This window comes from Myotis myotis, unplaced genomic scaffold (genome assembly GCF_014108235.1).
Source record: "Myotis myotis isolate mMyoMyo1 unplaced genomic scaffold, mMyoMyo1.p scaffold_m19_p_4, whole genome shotgun sequence".
NCBI lineage: Eukaryota > Metazoa > Chordata > Mammalia > Chiroptera > Vespertilionidae > Myotis > Myotis myotis.
The window spans coordinates 80,847,385-80,875,114 of NW_023416346.1; the positions used below are offsets into that span (position 1 = coordinate 80,847,385).

The 27,730-nt window shown below is 45.2% G+C and overlaps 1 protein-coding gene across 1 annotated transcript; it reads right to left on the reverse strand.

The window, feature by feature from the left end:
- Positions 1-1,033: 1,033 nt before the first annotated feature.
- On the reverse strand, positions 1,034-27,665 carry PIN4 (peptidylprolyl cis/trans isomerase, NIMA-interacting 4). Its single transcript, XM_036306074.1, has 4 exons — positions 27,524-27,665; positions 24,867-24,940; positions 1,585-1,704; positions 1,034-1,211 (listed from the first exon to the last, which is right to left on the reverse strand). Exons 1-4 carry the CDS (start codon positions 27,564-27,566, stop codon positions 1,053-1,055), a joined length of 396 nt encoding a protein of 131 aa, XP_036161967.1. The 5' UTR covers positions 27,567-27,665; the 3' UTR covers positions 1,034-1,052.
- Between the last annotated feature and the right edge of the window lie 65 nt (positions 27,666-27,730).

The window sequence follows — 27,730 nt, forward strand, 5'->3', positions numbered from 1 at the left end:
CTCAGGTCCCCTGGCCCGGCACCAGGATGGGGGTGTAGCCTGAGGTCCCCCATCAAGCTCTGCCCAGTGGGGGACACGGCCTGAGGTCCCCTGTCAAGCCCCACCAGGTGGTGGTGGGCACAGCCTCAGGTCCCCTGCCCCAGGCCAGCGCCATGCAGCCTCAGGTTCCTACTGATTGCTCGTTAAAGGAACTTGGCCTCAGTTGTGGGTGCAGCCATCTTGTATTACGGAAACCCTGCCTCCATTGTGGGCGCAGCCATCTTGTGTTATGGGATCAACGCCTCTGCTGTGGGGGCCACCATCTTGTTATGGTGTGATGGTCAATTTGCATATTCACCCTTTATTAAATAGGATTATTATTTAAAATATATTTTTATTGATTTCAGAGGGGAAGGGAGAGATAGAAACATCAATGATGAGAGAGAATCATTGATCGGCTGCCTCCTGCATGCCCCCCACTGGGCACTGAGCCCGCAACCTGGGATCAAATCGTGACCTCCTGGTTCATAGGTCAACGCTCAACCACTAAGCCATGCTGGATGGGCCTAATCTGTCTTTTTGAGGCCCAATTCAATGTGTGAATAGTGTGAGCTGACACTTAGCTCCCCTAGAGATGGTTTCTAAATTAACTTATGGCATATACTGAGAATCAGATAAATTAGTACTGGGAGGAAAGGAACAACAGGTTAAAAAGGGTCTGCTTGACTCAACATTGAGAACCACTGACTGAATACCTATTGTAGTGTATACAAACCTTTACACGCCTGATTTTTTTTTATCGTTGACAGTATTACAGATGTCCTCATTTCCCCGCTCTTTGCCTTCCTCCAACCAGTCCCCACCCCCGTTCCCTCTGGAACCACACTGGGTTATGCATATATGTTCTTTGGCCCATCCCTTCACCTTCTTTCATCCAGTCCCCTCCTCCTCTCTGACAGCAATTTTGCACTTACAAACCCACAATGACAGAGTTAATAACATTCAAGGATTATTCAGTACCTTTTAAAGAAATAAACAGAATGTATAAAACATATTCAGTGTTCCATACAATTTTATTTTCTGCCTTCAACCATAATAATATGATATCCAAATTTTGTCTTAACTGGAGGGTCTGTAAACACAGGCTTGTCCAGACCACTTACAGGCAAAGCAAATGCTGCTTCTTGAAACGGTCCCACCATGGACCCTCTGGTCATCCAACCCAAGTCGCCCTGAAAAACCCAAAAGATATGTGATTTCAAGCGGCTCTGAAGAGAGAACAGTTGTACTGTACCTTGAATGCTAAGGTTTCTAGGTTATTCATATGGGCTGTAAAGAAGTAGGCTAGACAAAGACAACTGGGTGGAAGAGGTCCAGCCTGCACTGAACATATAAGCCCTCACAATGCTGCTGGGTATTTGTCAGCTGTGCAAATTTGGTCATGCCTAGATTTAGATATAGGTGACCTGTATTCATCTGTCCACAAGTTGGACACTTCTGTTTTTAAGATCTTTAAACCAAGATATGGCTAAAATTAATGGCATAACATAGCAATAATCCCTACTGCTGGGGGAAAGATCATTGTAAATGATATTAGCACCATACCCCTTGCCTGGCTTTATCTTCACTATATTGTGTGGCCACTTCATTGAATTTCATTCCAGACTTTAACTTTTCCAAGGCTTCCATGATTTTTCCATGTTTTTCACACAAAATGTGTCTGACCTACAAGGAAAAAAGTATGTTCACATAATACCTGGAGATACAAATGATTCATTTCTTCACAGTACAGCAGTCATGTCGGGATTACCCTCACTAGTGAAAAATCACATTAGCTCATGGCAATGGAAAATCCTAGAAGTCTGCCCACTTGGGGCAATGACAAGAAACTAATTTTGCATATCAAGACAATATCTTGGGATCCCAATTTACATGGAAATTGGGCACCTGGCTGTGGAAAGCTCCCATCTTTTACCAGGTACCTCAGTGGTAACAGGAAGAAGAAACACAATAATGGTTGAGATTTGGGGTCCTGGAGTCAAATCCCAACTCTGCTGTATGGCCTTAGGCATGTCTTTAAACCTGTTTTCCCCATTTGTGCACTGAGATAATAACAGTACTAGTACTTACGTGTCCTCATAGATTTGTGAAGATTGAGATACTGCAGCTAGCATTCAATAAAGACTATTATTTCATCAGAGTGGGAATAATTTGAAAAAAACTACCAGGAAATACTCATTTTTAAATTAATTTTAGAGAGAGGAAAGGAGGGAGGGCGGGGGGAAAGACCCCGGGGGCGGGGGGGGAGAGAGAGAGAGAGAGAGAGAGAGAGAGAGAGAGAGAGAGAGAGATCGACCAGCTGCCTCCTGCAGGCGCCTTGACTGAGGGTCAAACCCACACCTGGGTATGTGCCCTGACTGGGAATCAAACCTGAAACCTTCAGTGTATGGGACAAGGCTCCAACCAAGTGAGCCACACCAGTCAAGGGCACCACTAAGAAATACTTTTTACCAAAAGAGGCCCAAAGTATAAAGCCTCCCCACAATTCAACAGTTTGAACAAGTATCTTTTTTTTTTAAATATATTTTATTGATTTTTTACAGAGAGGAAGGGAGAGGGATAGAGAGTTAGAAACATCAATGAGAGAGAAACATCGACCAGCCGCCTCCTGCACACCTCCTACTGGGGATGTGCCCGCAACCGAGGTATGTGCCCTTGACCGGAATCGAACCTGGGACCTTTCAGTCCGCAGGCAGACGCTCTATCCACTGAGCCAAACCGGTTTGGCATTTGAACAAGTATCTTATGTTGACTATTAAACCTTTGTATGCCATAAGTATCTATAGAAGCGAGATAAAGTGTCTTTGGATGCATGGCAGATAACTGTTTAAGAATACTCAACCTCTATGGACTATGGACTGTAAGCCAGGAAGGAGACATGTGAGAACATGAAGGGGGTAATAGTGTAAATTTAGTGATATCAATGTACTCCAAATGCTGGTCTAGGGTCATAGTATTATGTGTGTGCACTAGAGGAAGGAGGCTAGACAGAGAAGGAGAGACATAGCTGAAATCTATAATGTCTGGGCTTCTTTGAGGGAAAGAACATTTGCTTCTAATTTTAATTATTTCAATTTTCAATTTATTGATTTATAAATCTGTTAAATTAAAAAATTTAAACACTACTTATACAACTAATAAATTTCAAAATGTTATGTTATAATTTTCTTTTAAACATTTTTTTTCCTTCTAATCTTTTATTATTAAAATAGCCCATGCTTTTTGCTTTTTTCTTCAGAACAAGGCAGATTCATTGCATAAAGACTTTAAAATGCAAATAAGCAGAAGGAAATTACCTTAGTAGCATAGTATCATCCCTAGATGTGGGGGGCGGGAGGGTGTCACCTGGGCCTGTGGAGGCATTTCCATGATGGAGAGTGGCATGGATGTGGGCAAGGTCCATTAGGCTGGCTTCCTCAGCCCATGAGAGGTCTGTGACTGGGCTGTGCTCAGCACTGCTCTGGGTTGGGATGAGGCTGCCAAGAGCTCTTCTGAGTTTGTTGCGGCACTAAAGAGCTCAGATGAGTGTGGGGAAAGGAGCGTGTTGGTCTGGACAGCCAGAGTGTGGGGCATGGGGCAGTGGGTCCTGCCTTCCCATGTGGCCTCTGCCACTCAGGGCTTCACCCTGCACTCCATCCCTGAACAGCTGGCAAACAGGCTTTGCTCTGGGTCTGGTTCTCAAAGATCCTACAGGACTCTGAATCAAAAGTTCGGCTCACAGGATTGAAGAACATTTTGATGTTAATTTCAAACTCACACAAATGTCCTAAATCTTAGAAAAATAAAAAGATTTAATATGTCAGAGTTTCTTAAGGACTTCTTCTACCTTAAAATACACACAAATTATTACAATGATAAACATTATTTCATTTATGCTGTTCAACATGGAAAAAAAAAGAATACTCAACCTCATAGAAGTAATCAAATTTGACCTATCCTATCTAATAATAGACAAACATGGTAATTAACCATACCTCCGACACGCTTCCCATTGGCTAATCAGGGCGATATGCAAATTAACTGCCAAGAAAGATGGCAGTAATCGCCAACAAAGATGGCAGTTAATTTGCATACACGCAATGATGGGAGGCGAAAGGGGAAGGACTGAAGAATGGTGAACGGCAACCCAGGCGGCAGGCAAGAGCTAGGGGGTGGGCAAAGGCCGCCCTTCCCCATCACCCAGCTGGTGATCACCATCGGAAAGCTGGGCGGCAACCCCGGACCCCTGGCCTTCGGCCCCGCGCTTGCCCCGGCCCTCATGGCGATCGGAGGGCGGGAGGGCTGGGCGCAGGCCAGGCGGCAACCCCGGACCCCCAGAGGCTGGAGTGGCCGGCTGGCCTGCGGCCCGGCGATTGCCATGGCGAACGGAGGGTGGGAGGGCTGGGCGCAGGCCAGGCGGCAAACCCGGACCCCCGGAACCTCTCTTAAAGGTTCTATTAAAGCAGTTGGTGAGGGACCTCGGAGAGCCCCAGGGGGCCCTGATGCCAGCAAAACTGAGACCTGGGGCAGCTCTCCCCAGGAAGGTCTAGGGAACAGCCACTGTAGCCCGCCCCCACCCCAGTGCAAGGCAGGGCACGCTGGGCCCGAGGACCCACTCCCTCCCAGAGGTGCCTGGCTTGCTCATGCAGCCCTGGTCACATCACCGGAGCAGCTACAAGGCACAGAAAGCACCAGGGACAGCCGCTTGCCCCCACCCACATTTGCAAAGACAAGGCCGGAGGGTGTGAGGGCCGGCTCACATCTCCTTCTCTGTCCTTTTGCTCCTCCTCTGGATGCTCAGCTCGCCCAGCTTCTTATCCAGGCTCCTCTGCAACTGGGCCCACTTGGCGGAGTCCAGGGACCGGTCCTTGGCCCCACTGCCAGCGTACAGCACTCCCACCCAGCTGATTCTCTGCGGGGCGTGGGCGCGGGCCCTCTCCCCACAGCCATGGATCTCGGGCAGGCAGTGGCTGAGGCAGAAGCAGTGGCTGCAGTGTGGGCAGAGCTGGCCCAGAGTCATGACGCTGGCCCGGCACTTGGGGAGGCCACAGGTGTTATCAGCCTTCATGGCGGCCAAGACCAGGGCCTCGAAGTCCTCCGTGGAGGGCAGATCCAGGGCCGGGGTCCTTTTGCATCTTTCTGCTTTTTCTTTTCTGGTAACTTCCGCAGCCCCGGGCCTGCGGCCTGTGGGCCCTCCTTGGCTCGCTGCTCCTGCCTGCCCCTCTCCCTCTGCAGTCACTCCAGGTGCACAGCCCTGAGGTCCACGCTGCTCAGCTCTCGCCCGGGGGCTCTGTCTGCACGGAGCTGGAGGGCTCGCGATGGAGAGGGGCTTTGCTGTCAGTCCCTGCCGGGACTGGTGGGACAGGTGGGACTGGTGGAGCTGATTTATTTATTTTTTTTGGCCATGTGCACATAGCTTTAATTCTTAAATAATTTATACTCCTCTGAAACAAATAAAACTCTGCGGCTCTAAACGGTTTGGCTCAGTGGATAGAGCGTCAGCCTGTGGACTCAAGGGTCCCAGGTTTGATTCTGGTCAAGGGCATGTACCTTGGCTGAGGGCACATCCCCAGTAGGGAGTGTGCAGGAGGCAGCTGATCGATGTTTCTCTCTCATCAATGTTTCTAACTCTCTATCCCACACCCTTCCTCTCTGTAAAAAATCAATAAAATATATATTAAAAAAAAACACCTCTGCGGCCCCGTGATTGCCATGGCGATTGGAAGGCGGGAGAGCCTGGGCACAGGCCAGGTGGCACCCGGGCACCCCAGCACCTGACATGCAAAGGTCGGGGATGAAATGACTTTTCCCAACCACATCTGCAAATATCCTGGGGAAGGCATCACTGAAGAGTTCACAACAACTCTCTTACTTGGCAAGGAAGAAAAAAGTTGGCAATGGAAATAATCCCTTATATCAAAGTTAAGGTCCCTTTGGGTAAAAAAGAATATTTCCAACGTAAAGGAGGGTGCAGGCAAAAATAATAGGTTCTCATGACTTCCACTGAAGATTGAGCATATGACAGAGTCAAAACGAACATACAAATTAAAACAGACAGTGGACATTCAAATGACCTGAATCAACTGTCACTGTTTGTCCCAATAGCAGCAATGCTTATGTGACAATATAGTTTAACAGACATACAAAACAAGTCACATGATAAGAGAGGTTCGGCTTCTAAAGTAAATTGAATGTTCTTTAAAAATTCTCATGTCCTCCCCTCTGACTATAATTCTTAATTTTCCAATCAGAAAATTACCCCAGGTGATCCAGTAACATGTAGAACTCCAGTAACCTAACTTATTTAAAAAAACAAACATCCCAACCATTTTTAAAATATTTAAATTGATATTTCAGGGTTAAAATTATAGAAGATATTTAGCTCCAAATATATTTTCTGAATAGAAAATATTTCAGTTTTTGATTTTTAAAAAAATATATATATATATATGTGTGTGTGTGTGTGTGTGTGTATATATATATATATGATACATTTTCCCAAGGAACTCTGAATTGGTACCTTTCCCTCTAACTTTCTTCAAATTGAGAGAATCTATGGAGTTCCCTATACTGCACAAGTTTTAATGAAAGAAAATAAGACTTCCTAAGAGCATCAAATACATGTTTTCTTATGTACAAACATATATACTCTCCTCTCTCTCTCTCTCTCTCTCTCTCTCTCTCTCTCTCTCTCTCTCTTTAAAATATATTCTTACTGATTCAGAGAGGAAGGGAAAGGGAGAGAGACAGAAACATCAATGATGAGAGAGAATCATTGATCGGCTGCCTCCTACACACCCCGTACTGGGGATCAGGCCAAAACCTGGGCATGTGGCCTCACCTGGAGTCAAACTGTGACTTCCTGGTTCATAGGTCGATGCTAAACCACTGAGTCACACCCGCCGAGCTCAATTCTTATTTATAAATTCATTCCAAGGACATATACAGCTTGAAAAGCTTTGGAAGCAGTTTCAAAAAAAAACTAGCTTTTAAGTAACAAGAAAACAGTTATAGAAGAAAGTTTAAATTAAAAGAAAAAAAATTGTTTTAATTTATTCAAGAGTGGGAACATCTTCCATGAAAATGTGTACCTTGACTGTGGATGGTTGGGTGGCCTTATCACACCTTAGGAATTCAAATGCTTTTTACAATGACAAGAAAGAGAGTTTCATCTCATTTCTCTCCCAGGGTAGATGTCTGTCAACAGAAGGTGGACATCAATAAAAGGAGGGGCTTGCACAATCAATCCAGAAAGTCAGCAATCTATGAATAATCCAGAACCGAGTATTTATCTCCTCTGCCACACACCCTCCCTCCCAGCCAGTGAGCAAGATAATTACCCTCAAGTCAAGCTAAGTGCCCCCAATCACAGTGGCCCAATGCTGACATACAAAGCATACAAATAATTCTCACTCTGGCATAAAAGTGACAACTTTCTTGGAAGAAAAGCAGATACTGTAAATTTCTCAAAGTCTTCCTGAAACACTTTTTAAAGTAATTTTTACTTCTTTAGAAAAAATGCATACATGGCAAACCATCTGTAATAAAAGGCCCATTCTATAAAATTTTATCTGGTCATATTGATATCTGCAATAATAACCATATTTACAGACAAATATATCTATACTAGTAAAAGAGTAATATGTTAATTAGACTGGGAGACTTTCCAGGAAACCTTCCAGATGTTCTTCTGGACAAAGCCATGGTGGTGGGGCCGAGGTAGAGGCAGTTAGAGGCCAAGAGAGGCGGGCAGTTGTGGGTGATCAGGCTGGTGGGGGGTGGGGCCATTGGGGGCAAGCAGGCCATCAGTGGGGGTCAGTTGGAGGTGATCAGGACAGCGGGGGGGGGCAGTTTGGAGTGAGCAGGCCAGCAGGGGGACAGTTGGGGATGAGCAGACCAGTGGGGATGGAAGGTAGGGGCGAGCAGGCCAGCAGTGGGGGTAGTTTGGGGTAATCAGGCTGGCGGGGGGGGGGGCATTTGGGGGCAAGCAGGCCGGCAGCATGGGGGGAGGGCAGTTGGGGGCGAACAGGCCACCAGGGAGAGTGGTTAGAAGCAATCAGGCAGGCAGGCAGGTAGGTGAGCGGTTAGGAGCCACCAGTCCTGGATTACAAGAGGGCTGTCCAACTGCTGGTTTAGGCCCAATCCCTGTAAACTGGCAGGACATTTTTTGAGGGGTCCCAAATTGGAGAGGGTGCAGGCCAGGCTGAGGAACACACCCGCCCCCATGCACGAATTTCGTGCACCGGGCCACTAGTCTATCCTATCTAATAAAATAGAAACATGGTAATTAGCGTACGACCGCTACCCTTCCCATTGGCTAATCAGGGTGATATGCAAATTAACTGCCAGCCAAGATGGCGGCCGGCAGCCAGGCAGCTTAAACTGAACATAAGGCTTGCTTGCTTCAGTGACAGAGGACTGTAACGTTCCCCGCCTGCTGCTGCTGGCCTCTGAGCTTGCAGTTTGAAATATTGTAACAAATATAGAAGCTAAACAAAACCCCAGAAACCTGCTTTCAGCAGCCGGGATCTCAGAGCTGGAGTTGATACAGTGTTTCGACATTATAGAACCCAAACAAACCAGATACCTGCTTTCAGCAGCAGAGGCCTCAGAGCTGGAGCCAGAGCTAAAACTGGCCAGGAATAAAAAAGAAAAGAAAAAAAGGAGTGGTGGGGAGCTTCAGTCACCCGCCAGCCTGAAAACAGCCCTCAGCCCCTCACCCAGACTGGCCAGGCACCCCAGTGGGGACCCCCACCCTGAAGGGTGTGTGACCAGCTGCAAACAGCCATCATCTCCTCATCCAGGCTGGCCAGGCACCCCTTTGGGGACCCCCACCCTGATCCAGGACACCCTTCAGGGCAAACCAGCCAGCCCCACCCATGCACCAGGCCGCTATTCTATATAGTAAAAGGGTAATATGCCTCCCAGCACTGGGATCAGCGAAGCCGCGAGGCCTCCGGAACCAGGATCAGCGGAGCCATGAGGCCTCCCAACACCCCAACACCGGGATCAGCGGAGCCGAGAGGCCTCCCAGCACTGGGATCAGCAGAGCCGAGAGGCCTCCCGGCACCGGGATCAGCGTGACAGGGGGAAGCACCCAAACCCCGATTACCCTGCAGCTCTGTGTGTGACAGGGGGTGGTGCCGCAACCTCCCCATCGACCCTGCATTGAGTGTGACAGGGGGCGGTGCCCCAACCCCCCAATCGGCCCTACCCTGAGCGTGACTGAGAGTGGAATCGCAACCTCCCGATCCGCCCTGCTCTGTGCATGACAGGGGCCGGTGCCCCAACTCCCCAGTTGGCCCTGCTCTGAGCCCGACCAGGGGCTGCACTTAGGGATTGGGCCTGCCCTCTGCCACCCGGGAGCAGGCCTAAGCCAGCAGGTCGTTATCTCCCGAGGGCTCCCAGACTGCGAGAGGGCACAGGCTGGGCTGAGGGACCCCCCCTTCCCCCCCACCCCGCCGAGTGCACAAATTTTTGTGCACCGGGACTCTAGTCTACACTAATAAAAGAGAAACATGGTAATTGGCGTACGACCACTACCCTTCCCATTGGGTAATCCCCCTGTCACTCATAGAGTAGGGCCGAGATATGCAAATTAACTGGCAGCCATGATGGCGGCCGGCAGCCAGGCAGCTGATGCGAACAGGGAGGCTTGCTTGCTTCAGTGACGGAGAACTCCAACGTTCCCCGCCTGACTTGCCGGCCTCTCAGCTGCAACTCTCAGCAACTATGTTGCCAATAAAGAAGCTAAAAAAAACCCAGAAACCTGCTTTACTCAGCGGAGCTTCAGCCAGCCGGACCGCAACATTGTATCAAATACAGACGGTAAACAAAGGCTAGAAACCTGTTTTCAGCAGCCAAGGCCTCAGAGCTAAAGCTGGCCCAGAATAAAAAAAGAAAAGAAAAAAAGGAGCGGTTGGGAGCTTCAGTCCCAGCCTGAAAACAGCCCTCATCCCCTCACCCAGACTGGCCAGGCACCCCAGTGGGGACCCCCACCCTGAAGGGTGTGTGACCAGCTGCAAACAGCCATCATCCCCTCACCCAGGCTGGCCAGGCACCCCAGTGGGGACCCCAAACCTGAAGGGTGTGTGACCAGCTGCAAACAGCCATCATCCCCTCACCCAGGCTGGCCAGGCACCCCAGTGGGGACCCCCACCCTGAAGGGTGTGTGACCAGCTGCAAATAGCCATCATCCCCTCACCCAGGCTGGCCAGGCACCCCAGACCCCCACCCTGAAGGGTGTGTGACCAGCTGCAAACAGCCATCATCCCCTCAGCCAGACTGGCCAGGCACCCCAGTGGGGACCCCCACCCTGATCCAGGACACTCTTCAGTGCAAACCAGCCAGCCCCACCCATGCACCAGGCCTCTATTCTATATAGTAAAAGGGTAATATGCCTCCCAGCACCGGGATCAGCGGAGCCGCGAGGCCTCCCGGCACCGGGATCAGCGTGACAGGGGGCAGCGCCCAAACCCCCTGGTACCCTGCAGCTCTGTGTGTGACAGGGGGCGGGGCCCCACTCCCCCCACCCCCCATGGGCCCTGCTCTGTGTGTGACGGGGTAGAGCCATAACCTCCCCATTGACCCTGCCCTGAGTATGAGAGTGGCGGCGCCCCAACCACCTGATCGGCCCTGCTCTGTGGGTGATAGAGGGCGGTGCCCCAACTTCCCCCCACCCCCTGATCGGCCCTGCTCTGTGCATGACGGGGGGAGCTCCCCAACCCCCCTGATGGGCCATGCTCTGTGCGTGACAGGGGGGAGCTCCCCAACCCCCTGATCGACCCTGCTCTGTGCGTGACAGGGTAAGGAGCCCCAACCCCCCTGATGGGCCCTGCTCTGTGCGTGACAGGGGGTGGTGCCGCAACCTCCCCATCGACCCTGCCTTGAGTGTGACAGGGGGCGGTGCCCCAACCCCTCAATTGGCCCTACCCTGAGCGTGACTGAGGGTGGCATTGCAACCTCCCAATCTGCCCTGCTCTGTGCATGACAGGGGAAGGCGCACCAACTCCCCAATCGGCCCTGCTCTGAGCCCGACCAGGGGCTGCACCTAGGGATTGGGCCTGCCCTCTGCCACCCGGGAGCAGGCCTCAGCCAGCAGGTCGTTATCTCCCGAGGGGTCCCAGACTGCAAGAGGGCACAGGCCGGTCTGAGGGACCCCCCCCCTTCCCCCGAGTGCACAAATTTTTGTGCCCCGGGCCTCTGGTATATATATATAAAAGCCTAAGCGACCGTTACGACCGAACGACTGGAACAACCGAATGACCAGTCACTATGACATGCACTGACCACCAGGGGGCAGACGCTCAATGCAGGTGCTGCCCCCTGGTGGTCCCACAGTGGGAGCACTGCTCAGCTGACCGACCCATCCTGGCGCCCACCAGCCTGGCTGCAGCCACTCACTCCCTCATTAGTCCTGCAGGTCTAAACTCTGGAGAATGGGCCAGGTACCAATGGACCAGTGCCAATGGCACAATCCTGACAGCACTGCTGGCCTCCTGGAAGTTGCCCTCGGGCACTGTGGCCACTTCCCATCCCTAGATGCTCCACAAGGAAGAAAGAATATAAAAGTTGCCGCCAGGTGTCTCCAACAATAGCGCAAATGTCAGTGTGACGGATCTGGATCTGGGCCACCAAGGGCGTCCCCGCTTGGAGGGCCAATTGCATCCTGCTCCCCCCTCCCCTGCCCCAACCCAGGACCCCACCAATGCACGAATTCGTGCACTGGGCCTCTAGTGTTTACATAAATGATTTTGTCAAGATATCTTTAAGAGGATTTCTCATTTCCTATTCAAATAGAATCTGTTATTTGTTTCATATTGTAGGTGATACACTGGGGTGGGGTTTAAGGTGTCTGCCTTATAAATTCAGAGACAAGCAAACCAAGTTTTCCTCATGGTTTGACTACTAAAATTGGTGAGGGGATCCTAGACCCACAGGAGATAGGAACACAACAAAGGAAAGAATGTGTCAAAAAGCAGGACTCAGAGTGGCAAACTTCTATAGAATGTGTCTAGCACTGTCTAGGAGAGAAAGGGACAAATGATCTGGACACTAGGACTGTTCATTAGACCTCACTTGGTCTGGCTAAAATAGCTTCTAGACTGCATATCTCCTTTCTGCTTCCACATTCCCAAAGCAATCTTCTGGTTCTATTACTGGGAAGGTGCACACAACATCCATGATCACAGAAAGGGGGTACCGCCTGCCATTTTATATTTCAATAAACATATTCTGATTTGGACAGTTTGACAGGTTAGACATAATGAGTACCTGTGGGGTTTACAAGTATGTCTGACCAACTGGCAACTGTATAAGACTAGCATCTCAGAAGAGTGCCAACCTACAGAGAGAATTTGGGAGCAATCAGCATGGAGGGAGTAGCTGGTGCTACAGAAGGTGATGCCATTACCCAGGGAGGATACGTAGAATGAGATGAAGACAAGAGTAGGCTAAATACATCCTTGGAGAATATCAATATTTAAGCAATAAGCAAAAAAAGAAGCTCAACAAGCACAATAAAAAGGAAGGTCCAGGTGGGTGGGAGAGGAAGATGTGTTAACAGGAACCAAGGTATGACAAAGTTTCAAAGAGGAATTGGTCAACAGTGTTAAATGATGCGGAGTGGTCAGTTAAGAAGCACAATCAATTTAGCAGTGAGTGATTGATGACCTTTGCAAAAGCAGTTTTGGAAGAGTGGTAATGTGCAGAAGCCAGACTACAGCAGGCTGACTGAGGAAGGTAATGGGAAATGGGAAGGCAATGCATGTGGAGTTCTCCCTCAACTGAGTTAGAAAAGGAGAAAGGGTTCTGGTCAGAGGAAAAGGGTCACAGACATGTATATATTTTAAAGATCACTGAGTGTACTTTTCAGAATGGAGGGAAAGATGCTGTGAAGAGGGAAAGGTTAAAGAGAGAGCAAAGAAAGTGGTTGGAATAAATGAAACAAGGTCTGGCATTCAGAGTATTATTTGAAAAACAAGTGGCCAAAAGGAAGAAAGGGAAGGAGGGAGTGCAGAGCGATGCAGGTGAAGATAATTTTGTTGACAGGGGGCTGGAAAGCCCATGAGTTCTGGACTCAACATCTGTTTCTTGTGAAAATTATAACAATATTTAAAAATTACTGTCCCTGCAAAAAAAGAAACTAGACAACTAACTTACATCATATATAAAAATAAACTCAAAATGGATAAAAGACTTGAATGTAAGTCAGAAAACCATAAAAATCCTAGAAGAAACCATAGGAAGCAAAATTTCAGACATCTCTCGTAGCAATATGCTTATGGATACATCTCCTAGGGCAGTGGTCGGCAAACTGCGGCTCCCGAGCCACATGCGGCTCTTTGGCCCCTTGAGTGTGGCTCTTCACAAAATTCCACGTGCAGGCGTGCACGTACAGTGCAATTGAAACTTCGTGGCCCATGCGCAGAAGTCGGTATTTTGTGGAAGAGCCATACTCAAGGGGCCAAAGAGCCGCATGTGGCTCGCGAACCGCAGTTTGCCGACCACTGTCCTAGGGCAAAGGAAACTAAGGAGAAAATAAATAAATGGGACTATGGTACATCAAAATACACAGCAAAAGAAACCATCAATAAAACAAAAAGGGAGCCCACTGTATGGGAGAATATATTTGGCAATGATACATCTGATAAAAGGTTAATATCCAAAATATATAAGGACCTCATACAACTTAACAAAAGGAAAACAAACAATCCAATTAAAATGGGCAAAGGACCTAAATAGACACTTCTCCAAAGTGGACATGCAGATGGCCAAGAGACATACGAAAATATACTCAAAGTCACTGATCATTAGAGAGATGCAAATTAAAACAACAATGAGTTATTACCTCACACCTGTCAGAATGGCTACCATCAACAAATGACAAGTGCTGGCAAGGATGTGGAGAAAAGGGAACCCTAGTACACTGCTGGTGGGAATGCAGACTGGTGTAGCCATTATTGAAAACAGTATGGAGTTTCCTCAAAAAATTAAATATGGAATAGCCATTTGACACAGGGATCCCACGTCTAGGAATATATCCGAAGAAACCTGAAACACCAATCAGAAAGAATGTATGCAATGCTATGTTCATAGCAGCACAATTTACAATAGCTAAGATCTGGAAACAACCCAAGTGCCCGTCAGTAGATGAGTGGATAAAAAAGCTGTGGTACATTTCTAGCATGGAATACTATATAGCAGTAAAAAAGAAGAATCTCTTACCCCTTTAGAAAGCATGGAGGGACCTAGAGAGTATCATGCTAAGTGAAATAAGTCAGTCAGAGAAAGACAAGTATCACATGATCTCACTCATATGTAGAATCTAATTAACAAAATAAACTGGTGAATGGAGTGGATCCAGAGACATGGAAGCATGGAACAGAGTGAGGAATCTCGAAGGGAAGGCAGGAGAGGATGGATGGGTGGGAAGTAATCAACCAAAGACCTTGTATGCATATATGCATAATGCATGGACACAGACAATAGGGTTGTGAAGGCCTGGGGCAGGGGTGGGGAGGCAGGAATAGGCTGGAGGTCAATGGGGGAGGGAGGGGACATATGTAATATTTTCAACAATAAAGATTTATAAAAAAAACTGAATAAATAACTATTTACAGAAAGAAAAATAAATAAAAATTACTGAGTCCCTAATATTTGCTAGGCACTATGCTAAGTGCTGTATTATTGTTTTTTTAAATATATATTTTTATTGATTTCAGAGAGGAAGGGAGAGGGAGAGAGATAAAAACATCAATGATGAGAGAGAATCATTGATCAGCTGCCTCCTGCATACCCCACACTGGGGATCAAGCCTGCAACTCAGCATGTGCCATGACCTGGAATAGAACCATGACCTCCTGGTTCATAGGTTGACACTCAACCACTGAGCCATTATGTTCATTACCACATGAAATCCTCACACTAACCCTGTGAGATTGTATCAGTGTTTCCCAGCCCTGCCAGCACAGCAGAATCACCCCCAGAGCTTCTAAAAAAACAATATCACAGTCTAGGCCTCACCCCCAGAGATTATAAGGCACCTGGTCTGGGGTGGGATCCTACGCTAGGCATTGGTAGTTTTAGAAGCTCTCCAGTTCAGTTTGATGTACACTAGGGGTGAGAAGAACTAGAGCAAGGTATTGATTGCTTGAGGTGAGTGGCAAAGGGCTGCTGAGCAGTACCGAGGGCCTTAGGTGAGGATAGAGACCAGGAAGTAGTGGACCCAACACCCAAGGTCATGAGATTCTCCAGTAGGGTCCAGCAGTTCTGGCTTTAAGTGTAAAGAAAGTAGACCACTGGATTTATCCTGAGATTTAGTTTTGCAGGTGGATGCAAAGGATAACCAAAGGAAAAAAAAAGTTGGGGCTCCTTGATCCAATGGTCAAGTCCTTTGATCTAATCTCCAGGTTACAGGACATAGGGGGCTTGAAGAACAGACACAAAGCCTGGGAGAAAGTGGGGAGAACCAGGGGGCCGGAAGGCCTGGAGGTCTGTGTGAGGAGAAGAGGTCAGGATTGGGGGAAACAGGAAGTGAAGGGAAAAGAGGGAATCTCTGGTCAGCAGGTGGGTTTCAGAATCTGGACAGTCTAGTGACAGGGGCTTAGGAGTGGGGTCTAAACAGCTAGACCCTAAAAGGCTGGAGGGTTCCAAGTGCCTCCCCTGCTAGGGCCTTCAAGAACACTGGTCACAACCCAGCTGTCCTCCAGCAGGTGAACAGTTAAACATACTAAGGCACTTTCATTCCATGGAACACTATTCTGCAATACAAAGGTGCAGACTATTGAGACACACAACTGGAATACAATCTTCAGAAAATTATTCTTTTTTTAACATATTTTATTGATTTTAGAGAGAAAGGGAGAGGAAGAGAGAGACAGAAACATCAATGATGAGAATCATTGACCGGCTGCCTCCTGTACGTCCCCCACTGGGGATTGAGCCCACAACCCAGGCACGTGCCCTTGGCCGGAATCGAACCTGGGACCCCCCGGTCTGCAGGCTGATGCTCTATCCACCGAGCCAAACCAGCCAGGACCAGAAAATTATTCTGAGTAAAAAAAGCCAATCCCCAAATGCTACATACTGTATCATTCCATTCATATAACATTTTTGAAATGATAAAATTCAGTAAAAGAAATCACATTACACGCTCACAGGGGTTAAAGGAGGAGGCAGAGGTAGGGGTAGGAAGGAGGGAGGTGTAGTTATAAAAGGGCAGTAGGAGGGATCCCTGAGGTCACAGAAAGGCTCTGTAGGAGATCCCAAAATGGCGGCCAGCAGGACGGCAGTGAGGGAGAGAGTGTAGTGTGTGGATGTGTGTGGTGTGTGTGGGGGTGAGCGAGGGACAGTTAGATCTCACAGGAGAATTGGGGACTGGCAGATCAGGCTCTCCTGGCTACCGCCACAGGCACTCCCAGGCTGAGTGCGGCTCGGGCATGGAGCCCACACCATCTTGAAGGTGGGAGCAGTGTAGGCCAGGAGCGCAGCCACACCAACACCTAGAGTGCACTTGGACACCATCCAGAAACTGAGCAGTGAGCTGCTCACCAGCCATAACTCACAAGGGACCACTGCCATACTTCTCCAGTGAGTGGCACCCTACTTTGCCGGCTCCCAGACATCCACAGTGACCCTGCTGACAGGGCGAACTGAGGACCCCCGGCCTGGCATCCCACCCAGCTCCAAGGATAGTACCAAAGGTGTGAGTTGGGACATCTCGCCCGGTGCCCCACAAGGACCACAATGATAGTGCAAGCTGGGGGCACCCAGCCTGGTGCCATGCCCAGCACCCAGCTGATGGGGCAAACCAAAGGGTTCTAAGGCACCATCTGCTTATGGATGCTGGAGTGATATTCATGCCAGAGACAATAAAGGTGTGAGACTCAAGGCAGACCCAGCCTCCTATGCTAAGGGGTCCCGGATCACTGGGCTGCTAGGGGCTTCAACCTCTTGGACCACAAGCACGATGCCCGTGGCCAGAAAGTGACAGCAATTCACATTACATAGAAATAAATACAAAGGGACAGCAAAAATGGAGAGACAAAGAAACAATCCCCAAAGTAAAGAAAAGGAGGAATCGCCAGAAAGGGAACTAAATGAAATGGAGACAACCAATTTTTCAGAGAAAGAATTCAGTGTAAAGGTAATGGTTACAAGGATGCTCAAACATCTGGATAAAAAAATCACCAACTGCCTGACCAGTTTGGCTCAGTGGCTAGAGCGTCAGCCTGTGGACTGAAGAGTCCCAGGTTCAATTCCAGTCAAGAGCATGTATCTTCGTTGCGGGCACATCCCCAGTAGGGGGTGTGCAGGAGGCAGCTGATCGATGTTTCTCTTTCATCGATGTTTCTAACTCTCCCTTCCTCTCTGTAAAAAATCAATAAAATATATTTTAAAAAAATTCACCAATATGTGTAAGAATTAAGAGGAAATGAAGAATAACATAGCTGCAATAAAGAATACCCTGGAAGAACCTCATGTGCTTTAACTGAGAAAAATAATTTGGTACAGCTGAAGAGAGCATGTCTCTGATTCAGTGTTTTGTGTATCTGTACACCATGTAACCACTGTATCAAGATATAGAATACTCCTATTGCCCTAGAATCCCTCATATTTCCCCTCTCATAGTCATTGCGCCATTATTCTCACATGTTTTACCTGAGGAGGGAAAAACACCCTGGAAAGTTTCAACAGTAGATTAGAAAAAGCTTAGGAATGAATCAGCCAGTTAGAAGACAGGGTAGATAAAACACCTATTGGGAAAAAATTTTAAAAGCTGGAGGAGAATTTAAAGGAACTTTGGGACAACATGACACGAAGCAACATATGCATAATAGGGGTGTAGAATGAGTAGAAGCTGAGCAAGGAATAGAAAACCTATTTGAAGAGCCGAAACCGATTTGGCTCAGTGGATAGAGCGTCGGCCTGCGGACTCAAAGGTCCCAGGTTCGGTTCCGGTCAAGGGCATGTACCTGGGTTGCGGGCATATCCCCAGTGGGAGATGTGCAGGAGGCGGCTGATCGATGTTTCTCTCTCATCGATGTTTCTAGCTCTCTATCTCTCTCCCTTCCTCTCTGTAAAAAATCAATAAAATATATTAAAAAAAAAAAAAGAAAACCTATTTGAAGAAATAATGAGAGAAAACTTCTGACTTGGAGGCGGGAAGTCACACAAGCACAAAGAGTCTGAAACAAGATGAACCCCAAAAGACCACACCAAGACATGTCATTAATGACAAATGTTAATGACAAAGAAAGAATCTTAAGAGCTGCGAGAGAGAGAGAAAGTTACCTACAAGGGATCTCCCATTACACTATCAAATGATTTCTCAACAGGAACACATCAAGCCAGAAGCGAATGGAATAAAATATACAAAGTAATGAAAAACAAGGGGCTGAATCCAAGAATACTCTATCCAGCAAGGCTATCATTCAAAATTGAAGGTGAAATCAGGAGCTTTGCAGACAAAAACAGGCCAAGGGAGTTTATTACCACCAAACCAGCAATGTAAGAAATCCTAAGGGGACTGGTGTAAGAAGAAGTAATAGAAAGAGAAGAGGAAACACAAGCATAAAGAATAAAAATGGCAATAAACAAGTACCTATTAATAATAACCTTAAACATAAATGGATTATATGCTCCAATCAAAATACATAGGGTGGTTGAATGGATAAGAAAACATGACCAATATATATGCTGTGGGTCTCTACAAGACCCACTTCCAAACAAGGGACTTACACAGACTGAAAGTGAAGGAATGGGAAAAATTTTTTTCAGGCAAATGGAAATGAAAAAAAAGCTGGGGTAGCAATACTTATATCTGACAAAATAGACCTCAAAGTAATGGCCATAACAAGATATAAGGAAGGCCATTTCATAATACTAAAGGGGTCGATAAAACAGGATATAACTCTGGTAAACATATGTACCCAATACAGGAGCACCCAAATACATAAAAAATCTTCTGGAAGATATCAAGGGAGAGATCGACAGCAATACAATCATAGTAGGGGACTTTAATACACCACTGACATCACTGCATAAATCTTGTATAAAAAAATCAGCAAAGAAACAGCAATCAAAAATGACTCCCTATATCAGATGGAACTAATTGACATCTTCAGAACATTTCACCCCAAAGCTACTGAATATACATTCTTCTCAAGTGCACATGGGACATTTTCAAAGACAGACCATATATTAAGACACAGGCTAAATCTCTACAAATTCAAGAGGACTGAAATAATATCAAGCATCTTATCAAATCAAATGGCATAAAATTAGAAATCAATTACAATAAAAACAATAAAAAACAATCAAACATATGGAGGCAAAATAGAATGCTATTAAACAATGATTGGGTTACAAGAGATCAAAGAAGAAAAAAAAATCCTGAAAACAAAGGATAATGAAAACACAACAATCCAAAATCTATGGGACACAGTGAAAGCAAACCTGAGAGGGAAGTTCATAGCACTACAGGTCTACCTCAGAAAAACACACACAAGAAAAACTGGTAATAAGTTATCTAACCCTACAAGAGAGCAACAAGAAAAGCCCATAGCAAGTAGAAGGGAGGAAATAATAACAATCAAAGAGGACATAAATGACAAAGAGACAACAACAACAACAAAAAACAATGAAAAGGTCAATAGAACCAAGAACTGGTTCTTTGAAAGGATAAAAAAGAGACAGGACCCAAATAAACAAAATCAGAAATGAAAGAGATGAAGTAACAACTGACCCCACAGAAATACAAAGGATTGTAAAAAAAATAAATAACTAGGAACAACTCTATTCCAACAGAGTTAGAAGAATCAGAAAACTTGAATAGGCCGATAACTACTGATGAAATGGAAGCAGTAATCAACTTCCAGCAAACAAAAGCCCTGGTCTGGACGGCTTCACAGGGGAGTATGACCAAACATTCAAAGAAGAACTAAAACCTATCCTCATAAGACTATTCCAAAAATTTCATGAGGAAGGCACACTTCCAAGCTCTTTAAAATCCCAAAACCAGATATAGACACCACAAAGAAAGATAATTACAGGACAATATCCCTGATGAATATAGATGCTAAAATCCTCAACAAAGTATTAACAAATTGCATCCAGCAATACAATAAAAAAATCATACACCATGACCAAGTGGGATTTATTCCAGGAATGCAAGCCTGGTACAATATCCTCAAATCAATAAATGTGATATATCACATAACCAAATTGAAAGACAAAAATCACATGATCATATCAATTGATGCAGGAAAACCACTTGACAAAATCCAACACCCTTTTTTGATTAAAAACTCTCAGCAAAATGGGAATAGAGGGATCATACCTCAACATAATAAAAGCCTTATATGACAATCCTACAGCCAACATCATACTCCGTGGGAAAATACTAAAATCATTTCCCCTAAGAACAGGAACAAGACAGGGATGGATGCCCACTCTTACCACTCCTGTTTGACATAGTACTGGAAGTGCTAGCCATAGTGATCAGACAAGAAGAGAAAATAAAAGGTATCCAAATGGAAAAGAAGTAAAACTGTCATTATTCACAGATGACATGATATTGTGCACAGAAAACCTTAAAGATTCCATCAAAAACCTACTACATTTAATAAATGAATTCGGCAATGTTGTAGGATACAAAATTAACACACAGAAATCTATGGCCTTTTTTATATACCAATAATGAACTCACAGATAGAGAAAATAAAAAATCAATCCCATTTAACACTGCAATAAAAAATTAAGATACTTAGTAATAAACTTAACTAAGGAGGCAAAAGACCTGTACTCAGAAAACTATAGATGTTGAAAAAAGAGAGGAATATATAAACAAGTGGAAGAATATACCGTGTTCATGGATCGGGAGAATCAACATCATTAAAATTTCCATACTACCCAAAGCAATGTATAGACTCAATGTAATCCCCATTAAAATACTAATGGCATATTTCACAGACGTAGCATAAACCCTGCAACAATTTAAATGGAATATAGAAAAGACCCCAAATAGCCACAGCAATCCTGAGAAAGAACAAACCTGGAGGGATCACAATACCAGATATCAAGCTGTATTACAAAGCCACTGTTTTCAAAACAGCTGGTACTTGCACAGGAACAGACATATAGACCAATGGATCAGAATAGAGACATCAAAAATTGACCCACACCAATACGGTCAATTAATATTTGAGAAAGGAGGCAAGAGGATACAATGAAGTCAAGAGAGTGTCTTCAATAAATGGTGTTGAAGCCATAGGCAACAAAATAGCAGACATTTGTCATAGAAATATGTTTACTGATATGTCAAAGAAAATAAACAAATGGGACTACATTAAAGTAAAAAGCTTCTGAATAGCAAAATAAACCATCAACAAAACAACAAGAAAGCCCACTGCATGGGAAAACATATTTGCCATTGTTATCACCAATAAGGGTACCCATGCAACTTAACAAAAGGAAGATAAACAATCCAATCAAAAAATGGGCAAAGGACCTAAACAGACACTTCTCAAAAGTGGACACACAGAAGGCCAAGAGGCATATGAAAAAATGCTAAGTCACTAATCATTCTAGAGATGCAAATCAATATGACAATGAGGTATCACCTCACACCCGTATGAATGGCTACCACCAACAAAGCAACAAATGACAAGTGCTAGCATGGATGTGGAGAAAAGGGAACACTGCTGATGGCAATGCAGACTGGTGCAGCCACTGTGGAAAACAGTATGGAGCTTCCTCAAAAAATTAAAAATCGCCGAAACCGGTTTGGCTCAGTGGATAGAGCGTCTGCCTGCGGACTGAAAGGTCCCAGGTTCGATTCCGGTCAAGGGCATGTACCTGGGTTGCGGGCACATCCCCAGTAGGAGATGTGCAGGAGGCAGCTGATCGATGTTTCTCTCTCATCGATGTTTCTAACTCTCTATCTCTCTCCCTTCCTCTCTGTAAAAAAATCAATAAAATATATTAAAAAAAAAATTAAAAATGGACCTAACTGATTTGGCTTAGTGGATAGAGCATCGGCCTGCGGACTGAAGGGTCCCAGGTTTGATTCCAGTCAAGGGCATTTACCTTGATTGTGGGCACATCCCCAGTAGGGGGCGTGCAGGAGGCAACTGATCGATGTTTCTCTCTCATCGATGTTTCTCTCTCATCGATGTTTCTAACTCTCTATCCCTCTCCCTTCCTCTCTGTAAAAAATCAATAAAATATATTTAAAAAAAATTAAAAATGGATCTGCCATTTGACCCAGTCATACCACTTCTAGCAATATATCCCAAGAAACTAGAAACACCAATCAGAGGAACATATGCACCCCTATGTTCATAGCAGCACAATTCACCATAGCTAAGATTTGGAAACAGCCTAAGTGCCCATCAGCAGATGAGTGGATTAGAAAACTGTGGTACATCTACATAATGGAATACAATGCTGCTGTAAAAAGGAAGGAACTCCTACCATTTGCAACAGCGTGGATGGAGCTGGAGAGCATTACGCTAAGTGAAATAAGTCAGTCAGAGAAAGATAAATATCACATGCTCTCACTCATTTGTGGATTATAATGAACAACATAAACCGATGAACAAAACAGATGTAGAGACAGAGAAGCATCGATCAGATGCTCAAAACTCAGAGGGAAGGTAGGGCAGGGGGAGAGGGAGGGGGAGAGATCAACCAAAGGACTTGTATGCATGCATATAAGCATAAACGATGGATGTGGACAACAGGGGGTAAGGGTGAGGGTGGGACTGGGGGGATGAGAGGACATTGGGGGATAAGGACACATTTGTAATATCTTAATCAATAAAGGGAAAAATATGTGGTATATCTATACAATGGAATACTACACTGCTGTCAAAAAGAAATAACTCTTACCATTTGCAACAGCATAGATGGGCCTGGAGAGCATTATGCTAAGCGAAATAAGCCAGTCAGAGAAAGGTAAGTATCATATGATCTCATTCATTTGTGGAATATAATGAACATAAACTGATGAACAAATATAGATCCAGAGACATAGAAGCATCGAACAGACCTTCAAACCTCAGAGGGAATGCAGGGGAGGATAGGTAGGGGAGTGGTTTAGAAATCAAACAAAGAACTTATATGTATGTACGGATAACAAATGGACTCAGACAACAGGGGGGTGAAGTCCATTGCTGGGGGTGGGGGCTGGGAGAGGACAATGGGCAAAAAAGGGGACATATGTAATGCTTTCAACAATAAAGAATAAAAAAATTATAAAAATAAGATACCCATTGAAGGAAACTGGGTAAGCGGTACATGTATAATTTCTTACAATTGAACATGAGGCTAAAATTATCTCAAAAGAAAAAGTTTAACCCTAATAGATTTTCCATGCCAATCTTTTCCATATAGTTCATGTATAGACCCACTGAACTTACTTTTGTCCAGAAAGGGCAAGATGCCTCGTTGACGCCATATGCAGTGGAGCAGTTCCTTAGGTTAGGTGCTTGTAAAAGTCAGCATGTAAGATAAAAACTATACATAGCCCAAACCACCCTACATCCCTTATGAAAATGCCATACTGGAGACCAATATGCCAGCCCTCCTTAAGCCCAATATAACTTGTTTCCCCATCTGTTTTATAACAATGGCCACTTCTTCAGCTGACCACCTGATTGAACTAGCTGGTTTGTATATAGGAGGCCATGTTTTGGATACTAAAAGCCACTTCATGAGTTGGAAGTTCATGTGAAAATGGAGGTCAACTACAAAAAAGCAGATTCATGTTTCCCATCTCATCCCCGCTAGAAAAGTGGGCAGAATAGCCCTCACTATTTATATTATTTCTCCCTGCCCCCTGCTCTCTCTCTCTGGTTGCATGTGTATGGTTGGATTTATATGATATAATTTCACTAGTGCACTTATCATACAGTGATAAAATTTATTTCTTTGCCTAACTGCTCCCAACTAGACTGGGATAACAGAAACAATCTGTTATCTGTTTTTTAAAAAATGTGTTTTTATTGATTTCAGAGAAAGGGAGAGGGAGAGAGATAGAACTATCAATGAGAAACATTGATCGGCTGCCTCCTGCATGCCCCCTACTGTGGATTGAGCCCACAACCCGGGCATATGCCTTGACCAGGAATCAAACCTGTGACCTCCTGGTGCATGGGACGACATTCAACTAGCTGAGCTGTTTGTTTTTTAATACCCAGAACTTAGTACACTGCTTGGCATAGGCCAGATGTCACTAAATCCTTATTGAATGAATGATTCAAAGTATGGGATCCCATATCCTGACTGAAACATGGAAAATGGCCTGTTAAACAGTACTAAGTAGTATAGTTTTGTTTGCAGATTATATTTTCCCAGGGCAGACACTCCTCTGAGACTTGGTCAAGCTCTTCAATAATTATTTGCGATTGTTTTGTCCCACCCCCATTTTCATGGTCAGGGTCCTGGCTTTTAGCTTACCAGCAGGGCAGCTATCTAGTGAGGCCTGTGCCTTTGCCTGTTTACCTAAGCTTTTGGTTTTATAAGATATTTTGTCCTAAGAACTAATTCATTCACTTACTGGTAAGATCTAACTTAATACATTTAAGAAACAATACTAAAGTATGAAGAAATTCTGATGTCTAAGAAAGCATTTGAAAAATATTTAAAAGGAATTACTTTTCATAAGTGAGATTGGTCTATAGTTTCCAATTTTGTGTTATTTTGATTTTATATCAGTGGCTTACCTAAGGCTAGTCTCTTAGAATGAGTTAAACAAACTGTCTTTTCCTTTTATGCACACCAAAATAACACATGTACATATGTTATTCATATTTAACATGAAAAAAAAGGAACCAGTAACTCACCTTCACTGCATTGCCACCACCTTTGGGACCCTGAGACTTCTTGTCAGAGCTATCACTCCCAGATGCTGCTCCTCCTTTAGAGAAGAGATAACAGATACTCATTTAAACTGCACCTTGATATTTACAGAAAGGTCCAACACAACAGGAGTTGATGCTTCTGTCATAGCACCAGGCTTCAAAGGGGAACTCTGCCAGACACTTTACTACATCAAGCTAAATTCATTTGTGACTTACCTCTCTAAAAACAGGAAATGTATGCCCTATGTAAACCATTCACTGAAAAATAGATACACAGGTGAGGGTGCTAATGGTTGAATGAGAGTGCCAGAAGCCTGGTCCAGATTCTCTGGACCCAATTTGAAATCCTGCCTTCTAAGTGCAAACCCCTGAGCTCTTGTAAGATTTTTAATAAGCACTACAACTATGTATTTGAGTACTCACAATTCCAATATGTAAAATCTCCAAGGATATATTTTAAATAAAAATAAAATTTCCCACTATCCATATTTGGCTAAGTAATACATTTATGTCCAAATTCCCAGAATCTACTACATTGCCTACTTAATAGCTTCCTAAGAAAAGTTATCAGTATTCAGATTAACAACCATTGGCAGAAACTCAAATTTTACTAGTATATCATTTTACTACAATGTTAACTTCTATGTTGATGGCAGCATACTTACGTTAGAGCCTCACATTCCTGAGAACTGTTGCTGAATTAAATGTTCAGTTAAACAAACATTTCCTAAGTAACTACTAAGTTCCAGGCACTGGGAATACAAAGATGAAAAACCATGGTACCTTCCTTCGGGGAGCTCATTTGCTCTCAGATATGTAAACAGGTCATTTCAGAAGATGATCTATGATCTATGGACAGGGGGCTGTGGAAGCACAGTGGGACATTTTAGCCAGCCAGGGAAGGTTTCCTGGATGTATAGGCACTGACGAGGTAAAGAAAGAACAAGGGTGAGGGGATACTCCAGAGTGGAAAAACTGCATGGTATGTTGGAAACTATGGATAAAGCCAAATCTGAGATGGGAATGCTGTGAGATGAGCCCAGGGGAGGTGACTGAGGGTTGGGGAATGAGGGCCTTTAGGCCCCATTAAGAAACTTGGAATTTATCCTACAAGTAACAGGGAGCCATTGACATGTTTTAATCAGGAGACTCCATCTTACTTGTATCTGCAATGTCTAGCACAGTGCCTGGCACACAACAGGTGTTCAAAAAATTTCAACTAAACTGAGAACCCAAAATACTGTTCTGACCACTAAACACCTAAGAACATATTACTGCCAAAGGAGTTTTATTACATCAAACTCTTAAGTGAGTTTGCTGTATATTAACTGTTGAGCAATGATACTTTCCAGTTATCCCATCCTCTCCCCCATTGGGTGCTGTCATCTTCTGACTGACATCTCCCTGCCTTTGATTGACTGAGGACTTTGGCAGCAGCTTCAGGCTTCCTTTCCACTCTCACTCCTGCCATCATCTTAGATGATCTCACCATCTACGCTGAGGAATCACCCAACAACCTAACCTCACACTTCTGGACCTCCCTCCTGAATGCTCATGTCTTCTACTCCAGGCCACCTGCTCCCAGAGGCACAGGATGAAACTGTGCCACTCAGAACTAGCAGTTCAGTCTCTGGCTACAACTTCCAATTCTTCTAGCTTTCTCATGCCTCATTCCCACAACACCGACTCTTCATCTTCACAGAAACCATCCCCACCTCCAGTTCCTTTATCCAGCTATGTTCCCCTGCACTATCAGACTGCTCCTTCCCTTCCCAGTCTGGATACCATGATAGATCATCTGAACTTGATCCCTTCCCACTAGCACCCTTAATTCCCTTATGTTGCTAGCCTTCTATTATCATTGTCCAACAAAACCTCAACCTTGGCTCAAGGCTACACCTCTTTTCAATCCTATATTGTTTCAGTTTGATTGAGGACGTTGGCAGCAGCTTCGGTACTAGTTAAATCATGACTGTGCAGAATGTGTCCTCTACAAATGCATAGCCTTTAATCTTAGGCTCTTGGCTCTCAGGGCAATCCTTTTTATTAGTATTTCATTCCCTCTCCCATCACCTTCTGTGACCATTCCAAACTTTTACTTCTCAAGATCCCTACTCAGTCCCTGCCCTTGAGTCTTAAAACTTACTCTTACCTTCCATTTTACCAAGAAATTGAGGCATTAAGTATGATCTCTTACAAGCTCTACCCCTTCCCCCTCTCTGGTCCAATTTTTACAACCATCCCCACCCCCATCGCTTTTCTTGTGACCTCAAGCATCAGGTGTCCCTTCTCCTCTTCAAAGCTCAACTGCTCCTCTTTCCTGGACCCCATTTTTTTCTTAAATCTCACTCCTCGGTTCCTTTGCGTCTCTAATTCAACTGGATTCTTCACATCAGCCTCATTCCCAGTTTTCCCCAAACAACACTTTCTCTTAGTCCTTTGTCCTATTCTATCTACCGTCTAATTTCCATGCTTTTTAAATTAAAGCTTTCCAGTGAAGTTCACACTGTCTCTAATCACTTCCAGGTCAGTCACTGACCACCTGCTGCGTCTATCTCGGACCCCGGGGGTCTCCGGTCAGCTCCCTCCCCTCGCTTCCCACCTAACCCTATTCTCCCTGGTTGCTTTGTCCGCTCTACCTTTTCCACCTTTTCCAGAACCGCTTTTTCCTTTGGGAGGCATCTAGGAAACTTGCCGTTGAACTCTCAACTGTACCGGTTGCCCCATAAGCCCCTTCAGGTCCTACGGGCCTGTCCCAAACAAATGCCTGAAAGCGGCATCACAACTGACCGTTTTTACTGCGGCTCCGGGAGCAGGCATATCTCGGGGCAGACACAGTCCTTTGG

Coding starts and splice junctions, on each gene's coding strand:
- PIN4 (XM_036306074.1), bottom strand. CDS start 27,566: ATGCCTCCCAAAGGAAAAAGCGGTTCTGGAAAAGGTGGAAAAG. Junction 1,705..24,866: donor GTGGTGGCAATGCAGTGAAG/GTGAGTTACTGG, acceptor TTTTCCTTGTAG/GTCAGACACATTTTGTGTGA. Junction 1,212..1,584: donor AAGATAAAGCCAGGCAAGGG/GTATGGTGCTAA, acceptor TGGGTTTTTCAG/GGCGACTTGGGTTGGATGAC.